The 16,834-nt window shown below is 37.6% G+C and overlaps 1 protein-coding gene across 5 annotated transcripts in view; it reads right to left on the bottom strand.

Moving 5' to 3' along the window:
* The window catches only part of EEA1 (early endosome antigen 1), a 141,158-nt gene that overhangs the window by 33,984 nt on the left and 90,340 nt on the right, over positions 1-16,834 (bottom strand). For all 5 annotated transcript variants that reach the window (XM_027543171.1, XM_027543167.1, XM_027543168.1 and 2 more), the window contains 4 exons: positions 14,719-14,868; positions 13,297-13,416; positions 3,337-3,540; positions 419-619 (listed from right to left, as the gene is read on the bottom strand). In XM_027543171.1, the coding sequence (XP_027398972.1) occupies positions 419-619; positions 3,337-3,540; positions 13,297-13,416; positions 14,719-14,868 (675 nt within the window). The remainder of the gene's footprint in view (positions 1-418; positions 620-3,336; positions 3,541-13,296; positions 13,417-14,718; positions 14,869-16,834) is intronic.

Below are 16,834 nucleotides of genomic sequence, written 5' to 3'. Positions count from 1 at the left end.
AATGTGGGCCTCAATGGTGAAAACACCAAGTCCTGACCACTGGACCACCAGGGAATCCCCTAAAGTTTTGGGTGTGTGTTTGTTTTTATTAAATCAAACATTTAAAGTAAAATTTAAAAATCAAATTCAAAATAAACATCTGTAACAGAAATATAATGGTATAATAACAAACTACTTTGAACTTCAAAAACAGTAGTAACGGCCTCATGGAAAAAGAGAAAAGTGCAAAACTCTGGTAGGGAGAAAGGCAAACAGGAAAGCTCAACAAACTGTCCACATACAACTTTAATTCCTATTTCTATTTTTTCAATTAATAAGTAAGGCAGGGGGTAGAGAAGAAGAGAGAAAAATTATTTAAATGTGATAGCTTAAAACTAGTGTTTTATTCATACAAACAAGTTGCACAATGCAATATTACCTGTATATCAAGCTGGGAAACCTTCTCCTTGCTTTCATTTAACTGGCTATTTAATTCATTGATGCTGGATTCTAGGGAAAGGACACGGTCTTGTGCAGCTCTAAGATGTGCCTTCTGCTCCTGCACCTGGTCATGCAAATTCTCCTGGGCTTGTTTATGGCTTTCTGACTGATTCTTCAGCTTCTCTGTTAGCTGAGTTACCTATCATATAAGCAAGGCTCTAATTATGAAGGTCACAAATGATATAACAAGAATGAAGAAGAAACCCAAATGTAAGCACCATAAGAATGTTAAAATACTCTAGGATAGATTATCTCAACTTTTTTTTTCCAAGAAAAATTATTCACATTTTTCCAAAAATATGTAAATATAACCTCTCAGAATCATAACAACATCACATTCAGAGATTCTTACCATTTTTAAAACCAACTCTACTGAACTATAATTTAAATACAAGTTATGCAATTCAATTATACAGTTTGAGGGGAGTTAATCAATATGTACATTCATTTAACCATCACCACAAACAAGCAAGAAAACCTTATGATTACCTCCAAAAGCTTCTTCATGCACTCAATACCCTCCACTCATCTCTGGCCCCAGACAATCACTGAGCTGACTATTAAGAGTTCTTTATATATTCTGGATGTTCCTCAATTGTCAGATATATGTCCTACACCTGTTTTCTCCCAGTCTGTGTCTTAGCTTTTATTTTTGTAATGGTGTCTTTTGAAGAGCATGTTTTTAATTTAGGTGAAATCCAACTCATCTGATGTTTCTTTGGGGTACTCTGGTTGGAATTCATGAGTTTCTTGAATCTGTGCTTTCATATTTTTAATCAACTTTACAATTTTTCAGTCATTATTTCTATGAACATTTTTCTTTGACACAAATTACACACACACACACACACACACACACACACACACACACACACACATATGTATACACCATTCACACAAACATACATATATCCTAGACTACATGTTATCCTACAGGTCACTAAGGCGCTCTTCATCTTTTACCCCAGTCTTTTGTCTCTCTGGGCTTCAATGTGGACAGTTTCAATTACCTTGTCTTAATGGTCACTGATATTGTTTTTTCCACTTAATATATTCATTCAGTGAAATTTTCATTTTAGGTATTATTTTAACCTCTAAAAGTTTTATTTTTTTGTTTCCACTTCTATTTTCATTATTATATTTTTCTCTTTATATCCATATATTTTAAAGCTGTGTTAAAGTACTTATCTGATGACTCTATCCTCTCCTATTTCAGGTTTTATTTCCATTGAATCACTTTTCTCTTACTTATAGCTCATATGTTTTCCACTTTGTGTTATCCATTAATTTTTTTTTATATTTGTTATGACAAGTCTGAAATTTGTCTTCTTTCAAAGAATATTGAATTTTGCTCCAGTAGGCAATTAATATACTTGTGGTTCAGCTGCATCCTTTTGAGGCTCATTCCCATGCTTATATACACTAGCTTTTACTCTAGGGCTAATTTGGTTTTAATTCTAAGGTGTGACATTACTGGGGTTTCTACTGAATGCCCCCAAGTGTCTTTCTTCTCTGACTGGTGAAGACCTGAATGTTTCCAAGCTCTCTGAGTTTTGATCATTTTTAAGTTGCAGCTCCTAACAACTGTTCACTGTCCGGCCTCATGGAATCTCTCCTTAAGAGTGTAAAGCTTAGCATTCAGCTAAAGGTTCAAGCAAATCCCTACACAGATTTCTGGACCTTTATCTCCACATTGTTGCCTCCTCTCTGACATTCTGTCTGCAAATCTGAGTTCCATCTCCCTGAATTCCAAATCTCTCGTGCTTTAGTTCAGTGAGACCACTGTGCTTTCCTTGGATTTTCTCACCCTGCACCAGTCTGAGAACTGTCTCCAGGTCAAAAGTTGGAATGGTCAAAAGGCTCACTTCACTTGCTTCTCTTCTCTCAGGGATGAAAACCCTGTGCATTTGCTGTACAATGTCTGAAAACTAGTTTTACACAGTTTTTTCCACTTTTCCAGTTGTTTATAGTGGGAAGACTAAAGAGGTATCAGTTATTCCAACATGGCCAGAAGCAGAAGTACATAGATTTACTTCTATTTATTCTTTCTTCAAAATTGTGTACATTTTTCTGATCATGTTTGTATAATAAGCAATGTTAATTTGTATGCAACTTTAACTAAAAACTAGTATAAACTGGTAACTAAGGCTAACTTTGAAACCTGGAGGAAAAAACTTGTGTTATATTCTAATACTCAAATTAGAAAACTGAAATGACTTATTGTTTAATACTTTCTCATTTAGATAATTACAATTCCCTTATTGGACAATTCTTTCCAAAAAGTGCTTATTACAGTCTGAAAATGTATTAAGCTAAATTTTATAAGCTCCATTTAAACTAACATACAGATGTTAGAATAAGGCAACTAGTTACCAAAATTATTATTAGCTATGTATTCCAAAAACATACATCATTAAAAGATAGGTAACCACTAAGCCTAGATATTAACCAATACACAGTAACAACTAACACTTGATTAGTAGTTCAGTTTATATTGTTACTCACTTTTTTCCAAAACATCACAAAATGCCATGAGATAACGTATCATTAATAACTTTTCAATATGAGCTAACTATACTTTTCAAAGGAGCCAACAAAGTGAAATGATTTGCTCATGGTCACACAGGTAATAAATTACATCCTGGGACATTTACTGAGAATTCTGTCATCAAATCATGCTAACTTACTTTCACTACAATAGCAACCCACCTCTGAGGTAAATGAAGTATTTGTCAGAAATACAAAATAAATTTAAAAGTACTAAAAATAATAGAAGAATTATTTAGATAGAACACTTAGTAAGATTTAGAGAGAGAAAAGTAAATTTTAGAAACAGAATACACTTCACAAGCTTACTTGTTCCTGTAATGTATGGTTTTTTTCTTGTAATTGGTTAAGAACAGCAGTCTCTCCCTCACCAGCCTGAATTTTTGCATAAAGATCTTCTCTCTCCTTTTCTAGTAAAGAAATATTTTCTTTGCTCTTCTGTAATAAGGCTTCAAGGTTCTGGATCTTTTGGTCCTTATCACCAATTTGACGTAGTACTTGTTCCAAATCATTCTGTAAAGAATTAAAAACTACTGCCTTAAGGATAGAGAATTTAAAAGTTATTCCTCAAACAAAATGACTGATGATAAATTTTAAGACTCAAACTCTCAGTGTTACATTTTTTTTTATTAATCATTACATTTTAACATGGCAAACTTATATAACTAGAACTACATATTTAACAATAAAACCTACATTACTGATAATAAACTAGAATTTAATAACCAATAAAAACCTTCTTACTACACATTCTTACTCTAACACTCTGGCTTCACCATCTACTACAATGTTTGTTTAATCCATTTTGAGACACATGGGACTCCTCATTATTCCTAATCACACCAGGCACACTTTCACCTTGGAATCTTTGCACTAATCATCTCTTCTACCTGGCACACTTCCCCAAAAGTCAAATGGCTCACTCCCTCTTCTTCAAATGTTTGCTCAAATGCCACCTTCTCAATCATACCTACTATGATCATTACATTTTAAATTACAGCCTTTTCCAATACTCCCTCTGGAGAAGGAAATGGCAACCCACTCCAGTATTCTTGCCTGGAGAATCTCATGGGCAGAGGAGCCTGGCGGGTTATAGACCATGGGGTTACAAGAGTCAGACATGACTTAGTGACTAAATCAACCAACCAACCAACCAATACTCCCCTACTACTACTAAGTCACTTCAGTCTGACTCTGTGCGACCCCATAGACGGCAGCCCACCAGGCTCCCCCGTCCCTGGGATTCTCCAGACAAGAACACTGGAGTGGGTTGCCATTTCCTTCTCCAGTGCATGAAAATGAAAAGTGAAAGTGAAGTCGCTCAGTTATATCCGACTCTTAGCGACCCCATGGACTGCACCCTACCAGGCTCCTCCATCCATGGGAGTTTCCAGGCAAGAGTAGTGGAGTGGGGGCCATTGCCTTCTCCATACACCCTCTAGTAAATAGCTTTTCTTTCCATAGCACTTATCTTCTAACACACTAAATAATTCACTTATTTTTCATGTTTATCTGCCTCTCTCTACCTTGTCACAAGAATGTAGGCTGCAAGAAAGTGAAGATTTTTGTCTGTTTTATTTATCAATGTATCCAAGACACACATATTCTAAGACATTTATTGAGTGAACAGAAAAATAAGTGATTGAATTTTAACACATATACACTCATGAAGGCTCATTTCAGCAGCCCAGTTGGACTCTTCTATAGCTCCATTACGGGATCCTCTTTTTCACTTTACCAAGGCCTCCATGTTTTACCTGCAGTAGCCCACCACCCCCAGAACAACACTCATTCATGTTGAGAGCTATCCGAGTCACAGCCTCTGCCCTAATCATTCTAAGAGAGCCAAATGAGAGCCAGAGAGCCTCTACTCAGAAAAGGCCCTAACGAACCCTTCTGCAAACTTCACAGCAGCCCACACTACCTTGCTGAGACAGAGCCAGCAGCCAGCTGGTACCCTCAACAATGTGTGCCAACAAGGTGAGATCAGTCACTTTCAAACATGCTTCTCATCCTCGAAGTTTCAATCACAAAACAATGAAAAGCAACCTCATCTCTCTGCTCTCATCCTCTGTTCCTGCCACTAAGACCCCTCTCTGCACAATCCACCAATCTTCTGGAACCACAGCTCCAGGCCTAAGCTTTCCCAGAACTATCACTCTATTCCAAGCTGAAACTTGGTTCTCCCTGTACAGGTGCCAATTCCCTATCAGCCCTCTCTCATATGTAAGGACTGTTCTACTGGGCAAGCAGAAGAGGTTGACTTTTTCCAGATTTTTTTTTCTCACCGCCATTAATCTCTCCCTCAAATAAAAATTTTAAGCTGCTCTGGGAATTATGTATTCATTTTCTATGTCTATGTTGTGTTGCCATCATCTATGAATCCCTACCTCATTCACTGAAGACTTGAGACCTGATTTAGTCTTTTTCTCAATCCCAGTTTCTGCCAATTTCCTGGGAAATACAAAATACATAGAGAATTAAGAATACAGCTTCAACATTCACAGCATCTTAATTCCTGGACCTTTACTCATTCCACTCAATCACCCACGTGCAGGATCTTCTAAATCACCTGAAATTGTTCTAGATAAAAATATGTCAACTCTCCTACTCTGTGAACACAACTTCCTAACTGTCTTCCAATTTCATGACCTCACTTTTGCTCTTCAAAGAGACATTAACCTCAATTTTCTTCTAGCTTATTTAGTATATACCTAGCTTTTCTTCCTGAACCTCACATACGGATATGAACTACCTTAACTATTCTTTCATCTACATTCTCCATTTCCTTCTACCCACAAATTGCCAAAACAGCCACCCCAAAAAAGCCCAATTCTTAGATCAGTGTTGCAATCTGCTTTCTTCATGCCTACATTTCTAAGTAGTATTAGAGCAAAATCACAAAGCTACATAGATTGATGCCACCACAGATTTCTAGACTCCAACCTCTACTACATACTCAGAATCATTTCTTCACTCCTGTCACTGAGTGGAATTTTCGACCTCAGATATACCCCTGAACATCAACTTAAAAGTTTAATCTTTAATAATCTCAGCCTACCTGAAGTTCAACTATTACCATTCCAACTTTATCCAAGGAGGGGAGGGGTTATCTTCAGGAATGCTCTACCATGATTTTTCTTCACCTTACCTATAAAATTACATATATAATATAATGTAACATAAAAATATATAATGCCAAAACGTGGTCCAGCGGGGGATGGAAAACCACTACAGTATTCTTGCCATGATAACCCCATGAACTGTATAAAAAAGCAAAAAGATATGACACCAAAAGATGAGTCCCCCTGGTCAGAAGGTGTCCAATATGCTCCTGGGGAAGAGCAGAAGACAACTACTAATAGCTCCAGGAAAAAATGAGGCAGCTGGGCCAAAGCAGAAATGACGCTCAGCTGTGGGGCTGTCTGGTGATGAAAGTAAAATGTGTTTTACAGTATTGCATAGGAAACTGGAATGTTAGGTCCACGAATCAAGGTAAATTGGATGTGGACAAGGAGATGGGGAGATGGCAATAGAGTAAACATCACCATCTTAGGAGTAAGTGATCTAAAATGGATGGGAATGGGCAAATTTAATTCAGATGACCATTATTATCTACTACTGTGGGCAAGAATCCCATAGAAGAAATGGAGTAGTGTAGAGGTCCATTAATAGACTGGAACTTGGCGGATCAAAGTCGATGATGAAAGAAAAATATAGAGAGAGAAAGACACCAGTATTCCCTGGGTTACGTGGAACTCCAATAAAGCCCTACAACAGGGCTCGTACGGCTCACGAAGGCACAGGGCGCCCTCTTAGGAGGTCTTAAAAGCCCAGGCAGGAAAGTGAGTTCAACAGGCTTCCATGCTCCAGAGAACTAGCCAGAGAGAGAGAAAGACAGACACGGAGACCCAGGTTCTGGTGGAACAAGGGTGCTTTAATCATGTCTGTGTGAGTATATACAAAGTTCTACAAGGACTCAAAAAAATAAAGAACAAAAACCAGACGTATATCAACTGTCACCAAGGTAATAACAAGGAACAACGATGGTCATAAGGCCAGAAAACAATCCATATCTTGAGTAAGAGGGTCATGACTAAACAGTTTTTCCTTAGGGTAACAGGTTACTGAAGGAAATCCACGCATGCGTTCCGTCCCATGACCTCAGTCCTGGGAACAGCGTGCCACTCCACTCGTTCCTGTCTACCAGGAACTGATAAGGAACAGAGGGTTCATGAGAAACAGAAAACAACATACAGGAATCCTAAACATAAATGTTCCCTGACAGGGCAGCCCTCATAATCAACAAGAGTCTGAAATGCAGTACTTGGATGCAAACTCAAAAACGACAGAATGATCTCAGTTCATTTCCAAGGCAAATAATTCAATATCACAGTAATCCAGGTCTATGCCCCAACCACTGATGCCAAAGAAGCTGATCAGGTCTATGAAGACCTACAAGACATCCTAGAACTACCACCAAAAGATGATGTCCTATTCATCACAGGGGATTAGAATGCAAAAGTAGAAGTCAAGAGATACCTGGAGGAACAGGCAAGTTTGGCTTGGAGTACAAAATGAAGCAGGGCAAAGGCTAACAGAATTCTGCCAAGAGAATGTACTGGTGATAGCAAATACCCTTTTTCAACAACACAAGAGATGAAGTCTACGCATGGACATCACCAGATGGTCAATACCGAAATCAGACTGATTACATTCTTTGCCGCTGAAGATGAAGAAGCTCTATATAGTCAGCAAAAATAAGACCTGGAGCTGACTGTGTCTCAGATCACGAACTTCTTCTAGCAAAATTCAGTCTTAAACTAAAGAAAGCAGAGAAAACTACTAGGCACTAGGCCAGTCAGGGAAATCATCCCAAAGAAAAAGAAATGCAAGAAGTAAAGTGGTAGTCTGAGGAAGCTTTACAAACAGCTGAGGAAAGAAGTGAAGTGAAAAGCAAGTGAGAAAGGGAAAAGTATATCCAAATGAATGCAGAGTTCCCGAGAAAAGCAAGGAGAGACAAGGTGCCCTTCTTCAGTAAACAATGCTAAGAAATAGAGGCAAACAACAGAAGGCCGAAGACTACAGGTCTCTTCAAGAAAACTGGAGATATCAAGGGGACATTTCATGCAAAGATGGGCACAATAAAGGACAGAAACGGTAAAAACCTAATAGAAGCAGAAGAGATCAAGAAGAGATGGCAAGAATACACAGAAGAACTGTACAAAGAAGATTTAATGACCTGGATAACCAAGATGGTGTAAGAACTCACCTAGAGCCTCAAATGTAAAGTCAAACGGGCCTTGGAAAGCACTGCTGCCAATAAAGCTAGTGGAGGTGATGGAATTTCAGCAGGGCCATTTAAAATCCTAAAAGATTTGGATTGGGATTTGGGAGAATGGCATTGGAACATGTATAATATCATATATGAAAGAGTCACAAGTCCAGATTCGATGCACGATACTGGATGCTTGGGGCTGGTGCACTGGGACTATCCAGAGGGATGGTATGGGGAGGGAGGAGGGAGGAGGGTTCAGGATGGGGAACACATGTATACCTGTGGTGGATTCATTTTGATATATGGCAAAACCAATACAATATTGTAAAGTTAAAAAATAAAATTTAAAAAAAAAGTTTAAAAAAAAAAGTAATTAATTAAAAAAAATAAAATCCTAAAAGATGATATTATTAAAATGCTGCACTCAATATGTCAGCAAATTTGGAAAACCCAGCAGTGGCCACAGGAATGGAAAAGGTCAATCGTCATCCCGATTCTCAAGTAGGGCAGTACTAAAAATGTTAAAAATACCAGACAATTGTGCTCACTTCCCATGCTAGTAAAATTATGCTCAAAATCCTTCAAGCTAGGCTTCAGCAGTATGTAAACCAAGAACTTCCACATGTACAAGCTGGGTTCAGAAAAGGCAGAGGAACCAGAGATCAAACTGCCAACATTCGCTGGATCATAGAGAAAGCAAAGGAATTTTAAAAAAAAAAAAAAAATCTATTTCTGTTTCACTGACTATGTTATAAAGCCTGTGACTGTGTGGATTATAACAAACTGTGGAAAACTCTTAAAGGGATGGGAATACCAGACCATCTTGCCTGTCTCCTGAGAAACCTGTATGTGGGTCAAGAAGCAAAAGGGGAAAAGGTGGAAGCAGTGACAGATTTCTTCTTGTTGGGCTCTAAAATTACTAAAGAGGCTGACTGCAGCCATGAAATTAGAAGACAACTGCTTCTTGGAAGGAAAGCTATGACAAACCTAGACAGCATATTAAAAAGCAAAGACATTAGTTTGCCAACAAAGGTCTGTATAGTCAGGGCTACCGTCTTTCCAGTAGTCATGTATGGATCTGAGAGTTAGACCATAAAGAAGACAGAGCGCCAAAGAATTGATGTTTTCGAACTATGGTGCTGGAAACACTCTTGAGAGGCCCTTAGACTCCAAGGAGATCAAACCAGTCAATCCTAAAGGAAGTCAACCCTGAATACTATTTAGAAAGACTGATGCTGAAGCTCCAATACTTTGGCCACCTGATGTGAACAGCCGACTCACTGGAAAAGACTACTGCTGGTAGAAGGAGAAAAGGGCGACAGAGGATGGTTGGATGGCATCACCGATTCAATGGACATGAACCTGGGCAGACTCTGGAAGATGACGAGGGACAGGGTGGCCTGGCATGCTGAAGTCCAATGGGTCGCAAAGAGTCAGACACAACTTGGCGACTGAACAACAACATAAATAAAACAGAAAACCAACAAGAACCTACTTATAGCACAGGCAACTATACTCAACATTTTGTAATAATCTATAAAGGAAAAGACCCTGATAAACGATATGTGTACATATATATAAACTATATGTAAAATCTATTATATGTTATAGATTTTATATATATGTATCTGTGTGTATATATACAGTGAGAGGAAGAGAGAAGGAGAGTACTGAATCACTTTGCTGTACATGTGAAACTAACACTAAGTCAATTATACTCAATAAATAAATGAATAAAACACACACACACACACATACGGGCTTTCCAGATAGCTCAGCAGGTAAAGAATCCACCTGCAATGCAGAAGACCCCAGTTCCATTCCTGGGTTGGGAAGATCCCCTGGAGGGCATGGCAATCCACTCCAGTATTCTTGCCTGGAGAATCCTCCATGGACAGAGGAGCCTGGTGGGCTACAGTCCATGGGGTTACAAAGAGTTGGACATAACTGAGTAACCAAGCACAGCACATATACATACATACATACACACACACACACACACACACACACACACATATACACACCTTTCCTCAGTCTTCCAAAGATATCCTTCAGAGGCTATGTTTGAATGTACCACCACCCATTGTTATCAGTGACATCACAGTTTATGAATACCTTATTCCTTCAGTCACCTTCCATTCTCCAGTATACTCAATTATCCCCACTCTACTAGTCCCTTTGTTTTAGATTGTCAAGGCTGTATATTGTCACCCTGCTTATTTAACTTATATACAGAGTACATCATGAGAAACGCTGGATTGGAAGAAACACAAGCTGGAATCCAGATTGCCGGGAGAAATATCAATAACCTCTGATATGCAGATGACACCACCCTTATGGCAGAAAGTGCAGAGGAACTCAAAAGCCTCTTGATGAAAGTGAAAGAGGAGAGGGAAAAAGTTGGCTTAAACCTCGACATTCAGAAAACGAAGATCATGGCATCCAGTCCCATCACTTCATGGGAAATAGATGGGGAAACAGTGGAAACAGTGTCAGGCTTTATTTTTTGGGGCTCCAAAATCACTGCAGATGGTGACTGCAGCCATGAAATTAAAAGACGCTTACTCCTTGGAAGGAAAGTTATGACTAACCTAGATAGCATATTCAAAAGCAGAGACATTACTTTGCCAACAAAGGTCCATCTAGTCAAGGCTATGGTTTTTCCTGTGGTCAGGTATGGATGTGAGAGTTGGACTGTGAAAAAAGCTGAGCACCAAAGAATTGATGCTTTTGAACTGTGGTGTTGGAGAAGACTCTTGAGAGTCCCTTGGACTGCAAGGAGATCTAACCAGTCCATTCTGAAGGAGATCAGCCCTGGGTGTTCTTTGGAAGGAATGAAGCTAAAGCTGAAACTCCAGTACTTTGGCCACCTCATGCGAAGAGTGGACTCGTTGGAAAAGAGTCTGATGCTGGGAGAGATTGGGGGCAGGAGGAAAAGGGGACGACAGAGGATGAGATGGCTGGATGGCATCACTGACTCGATGGACACGAGTCTGAGTGAACTCCAGGAGTTGGTGATGGACAGGGAAGCCTGGCGTGCTGCAATTCATGGGGTCAAAGAGTCAGACATGACTGAGCGACTGAACTGAACTGAATAAACATATTCAAGTATCCCTGGTTTTTAAGGAAGAAACATTTCCTAGATGAAGTTCCACTCCTGTTTCTGCCCAGTCTTTATGTAATTCACATGTGAATTTCATTCCTTCTCTTTACAAATTCCTCTTTATCAGTGTCACCAATGACCTCATGTTGCCAAATCCAAAGGATTCCCAGCCTTCATCTTGTTTGACCTCCCTCCTGCCAATCAGTCAAGCCAAAATCCCTAGAATCATCTTTGGTTTCTGTCAGTGCCCCATATCAATCTATCAGTAAATCTGTCAGCCTTACCTTTAAAAGTATATCTAGAATCTGACTAATTTTCACTACTTACACTATTTACACTCTGTTCCAAGCCACACCATTTCTTAATTTTTAAAGTAGTCTCTTAGCTCATTTATTTGTTCCACTCATGTGTCCCTATCATCTACTCTCAATACAGTAGTCAAAGTAATCCTGTGAAATTATAAGTATCATCATGCTATTCCACTGCTCAGAACCCCCCAATGATTTCTCATCTCACTCATAATAAAATCCTTACAATTACTAATGAACTCGACATGTTCTGATCCTTTGTGATCTCTACAACTGTGCCCCCTTTCTCTCTCTCATCACTCACACCACTCTACTCACTGGCTTCTTGATGTTCCTAAGACCTGCTCCTCCTCAGGGCCTTTTAAAGTATTGACACTCTTCTCTCAGATATCCACATGGCTCACACCCTCCCTTCCTTTAGATCTTTCATCTTTCAGAGAAGCCTTCCCTAGCAACCCTATCTAACCATGCAGTCCACCTCCAGCTCCCCAGATATTTCCTACTCCGCATCCCTTTTTTCCATACCACTTACCCTTATCTCCATACCACATCTAACACACTATATATTTTGCCTATTTACCTTGGTTACTGTTTGTCTTCCTGACTAAGCTCCACAAGAACAGACATTTTTGTCTGTTTTCTCTGCCGCCATATGCACAAAATCACTTCCATGGCTAAGAGGAGACATGAATATATATTTGTTGACTGAATGAATGAAAGAACAAATAAATGAATATAATATTTGGGTCTCTATCCACCTGACTCCTTGCCACTATCCAAAGACAGACAAGAAAGACAGGCATATTACCTCCTGCCTGCTTTCAGCTCCAGCATTAGCTAGCGTATCATTAGATTGCCATTTCCCAGAAAGCGGCACTGTGTCTGACTCAGCACTCTGATTTTAGTGCTTACCACAGTGCCTGACACACAGTGCTCCATAATGTTCAAGGAATTAATGAAGACTACAGAACAAATCAATGTCAAATCCATTTCAAACACTTGGGTACCATCTTCCTCTCCCCATATCAACACAAAAATTTAACTTCTTTTAATATTTTGAGGTATACTATAGAATCTGTACAAATTTAACTCAATCACTTACATTCCTATAATTACAATTCTAATGTTCATATGACAGTGCTGAAACGGAAAGACATGGCCAATAAATAGTAAGTTCCATCACAGGAAATACAGAATGTTATATTTTACTGAGTTAAGTAAACTAAGAAATTTGTCATTTTTTAATTTTTCAGAGAAGTCATTTTTAATAAATAATGTATTATGCATAAATAATCTAAATATCTTAAACTTAGTATCAATTAATTTATTTTTAAAAAGAAATTTAATAAATATTAATTTTTATATGAATTTTAATAATATATTTATAGTAAATTTTTTATATTTAGAAAAATTTTTCAACATAGCAATCAAAGGAAAAGAATTTTCCAATTATCCAGATACTAAAAATCATCAAAACTCTATATAATCAAGTGCTTTGCATTATCCAGCTTCACCACAACAAAAGAATAATGACTTGGCTCATCTTTGTTTAAAAGGCTAAAAAGTCAAACACTGTTTACCTGAGCTTCTCGAAGTTTTGCTGTAGTGCTTTGTTGAAGAGCTTGTTGTTCTTGATGCTGTTGCTTTGTTTTATCTAACTGATGCTGCAATTCTGTGGAATTGGTTACTTTTTCCTTCAACTTAAAAAAAAAAATGTAGACTGTCAATTAACAATTTAAGGGCATAATGCTATCATATAAACATCTGGTATTACTTCAAATCTCACAATTCTCAAGTCTGAATAGAAAATTAAATTATAACTTTAAAAGCAGTATCTCATTATAGAATTTTAACTTCAAAATTTAAGAAATTGTTCCTTAAGAATAGATTCTCATCCTGAAAAGAATAAAATTCCTTCTCCAGGTTGGCATTTAGTTTATTATTATTTTCATATGCTAATATGATCAAGGAATTATATACAAATTTTTGTAACAATAATCTAAATAACATTATCAGTATCTGTTTTACTTTTTTTCATAATCATAACTGTCACTTATTGGGAAACAACAGCAAAATCTACACATTAATATTTGGGTCTAGAAGAAAATCTTGTGCTGCAACTATAGATTTTAACTCTCAGTGTTTGTTCAATTCTAATAAAAGACACAGTTTAATGATACCTTTTACTTGAACCAAATAATAGTTACCATTTTTGGCAACCACAGATTAAAATTAGGATAGCTTATGCTTAATTTTTTATTATTATTATTTTTTTTACTTTACAATATTGTATTGGTTTTGCCATACATCAACATGCATCCGCCACAGGTGTACACGTGTTCCCCATCCTGAACCCCGCTCCCACCTCCCTCCCCATACCATCCCTCTTAATTTTTAAAGGAGAAAATCCTTAAGTACAAACTCAGTTTATATGCACCAACTATGTGTCAATAATGCTATCAGCAGCTGTTCATTTTTCAGTTTCATTAGGAAACAGTCTTTCCTGGGTAGAAAGACTCCTCTTGAGCAGGCTGACAGGGTCACCCCAAGGATTTAACCTGCCTGAAGCTGAAGAGTAGCCTTCTTTGTACATTTTTGTTGAAAACTTTAGGGAATACAATCAAAACAAAAATGACTTAATGTAGTTAATAATAGGATGTTTTCACTGGAGATGTTTTAACTTTATCAAACTTAAAAAAATTTCAATTAAAGCTCATGACCATAAACAGATTAAACAAAACAACATTTAAGATCCCTGGTGGCTCAGAGGGTAAAGCATCTGCCTGCAAAGCAGGAGACCTGGGTTCGATCCCTGGGTCAGGAAGATCCCCTGGAGTGGCAGCCCACTCCAGTACTCTTGCCTGGAAAATCCCACAGACAGAGAAGCCTGGTAGACTACAGTCCATGGGATCGCAAAAAGTCAGACAGGACTGAGCGAATTCACTCACTTCAAATCTATCAATAAAGGTACTAACATAAACTCATCTGAAACGTGAGCTTACCTCTTCCTCTAAACGAGAAAGTTTGAGTTGTAGATCAGCCACTTGTTGTTCTTTATCCATCAACTTTTCACTTGAAAGCTGTCTCTGTTCCTTCAGCCTTCCATGAGCTTCTCCTAGTTGGCGCTCTGTCTCCAGAAGTTTGCTATGTAACTTCAGAAAAGGAAAAAGAGTACATATATATGTATAAACACGTTGATCATCATTATTACTACCACCTACTTTCCAAACTATGTTTTATTTTTCCACCAATAGAAATATATTAATTTTCATGATACTTTAGGGGAACCTAATCACATAAATTATGATGACTCACATAAAACTATAATCATATCACAAGTTTCAGGTTTTTACACTTTTAAAACCATATACACACACACAGTGAACCTAAGGCTCTTATTTAAAGGTAACTCTTGCAATCACTTAAGGAGCTTCAAACAAACCTTAAAATTAAGACACTTAAGACACACTCAGACCTATTCCACTAGTATTTTAAAAATCCAACATGATTCTTGTTGCTTTTCCATAGTCATGAACCACCACAATCGACTTCTTACATTTGGGTACTGAATAGAGCACACAGTATTCTCAAGTCCTCAAACTGGCACACAATCTCTAAATAAAACAGAGGAATGAACATTTATTAAAATATTAGGTGATTTCATTAACTTTAAAATTGCCACCTAGCTAAAACTAAAGAAGAAACTTGTCTGGGGGATAAGAGCTGTCACTTTCTGGAATTCCTTATTTTCTCTAATTTTACCAGAAAGAACAGCTGGTTTCTCTTGTGGGATTGGTTGGTGGGGTAGGTCCAGTTTAAAAAAAAAAAAAAGGTTTGTATTAATTTTAGAAGAATTACCGCACAAATGCTAGGAGTGCAGAACAAGAAAGAGTAGCATGAAGATAAGAAAGCAAGACATTTGGCAAGGCTTACACTGTAAGAGTACACCCCAATTTCATAACCCATCAAGTCAAATTTCAGCATGTGCCTCAGCAAAGCTGAAGATTAATAACAAGCATTCTATACAATTGTTTCCAATCAAACCTATTCATGTTATATCTGAAAATATTAAGAATCTATAGCCTTTATGTCAAATATACATTTATATGCTTTATACTTTCATATTTCTCCATAAAAAATTCATACCTGGCAAAGAAAAAATAAAGTTCTATCAGAAAAGTGGACACCCACTATTTTCCTATGCTATGAAACAACATGTGGCTGTCAAAACATATTCTATACTCAATAAAGAAAACTAAAGTTTCAGGTCCACCCAGGGATGCCAAAAAAAGAGAAAACTGAAGTGAATTTCTAAAGTAAAACATACATTCCATTCCTCTTTTAGTTATAAAACAGGAATCAGTAACAGTTAGTCATTTATATCCTTAGGCTGACATTTTCTTTTTCCTCTGCCTCTTCTTAAAATGCAGTGAATTAACACTGTAATAACTACCCAAACCCTCTCCTTCTCACTGCAAGAAGTAGATCCAACCCCCTTAAGTGATCTCTTACGTGTGATCTCTCCCCTACGTTAAGTTTCTAACTTGCTGGGTAAGAATTTTCCATGTCATTATTAACACAGAGATAATAAGACTTCTCCCCTAAAATTTAGCTTTGGTACATTTGAGCTAAAGCCCAGAAATCTATGTTTCCCAACAAAAGAATTAGAGAATATTGAGTTTCAGGAAAGTTTAGGAGTCATTTGCCAAAAAGCAACACTTTAAAAATCAGCGGTTTTCAATCTCAACTACACAGTACAATAACAGGGAAAACCAATACCCGGGCCTATGCCAGAGATTATCACTTAACTGAGCCAAGGGTGAGGCTCTGATAATTTCTTAAATTTCCCCAGGTGATTTTGATGTGCAGAGTGAAGCGCCAAATTAAAGATAACTGTTGCTCTCAAGTGAAGATTTACTAAAGTGGTAAAAAAAAAAAAAAGAGATACTGTATATTATAATTAACTGTCATTCATTGCTTTACAATCTCTGATAGATCCCTGATCTTTAATAAAGAAATGAGTCACAAATCAAAGCTGCACAAGAGCGGAAGCAGGCCCAAATCCCTTAACCAATAATGCCTATATCATTTTAGAGTGAATATGTTACAGAAAAGAAG

The sequence above is a fragment of the Bos indicus x Bos taurus genome, chromosome 5, assembly GCF_003369695.1.
Source record: "Bos indicus x Bos taurus breed Angus x Brahman F1 hybrid chromosome 5, Bos_hybrid_MaternalHap_v2.0, whole genome shotgun sequence".
In the NCBI taxonomy this organism is placed as follows: domain Eukaryota; kingdom Metazoa; phylum Chordata; class Mammalia; order Artiodactyla; family Bovidae; genus Bos; species Bos indicus x Bos taurus.
This window is presented reverse-complemented; position numbering and strand designations above follow the sequence as displayed.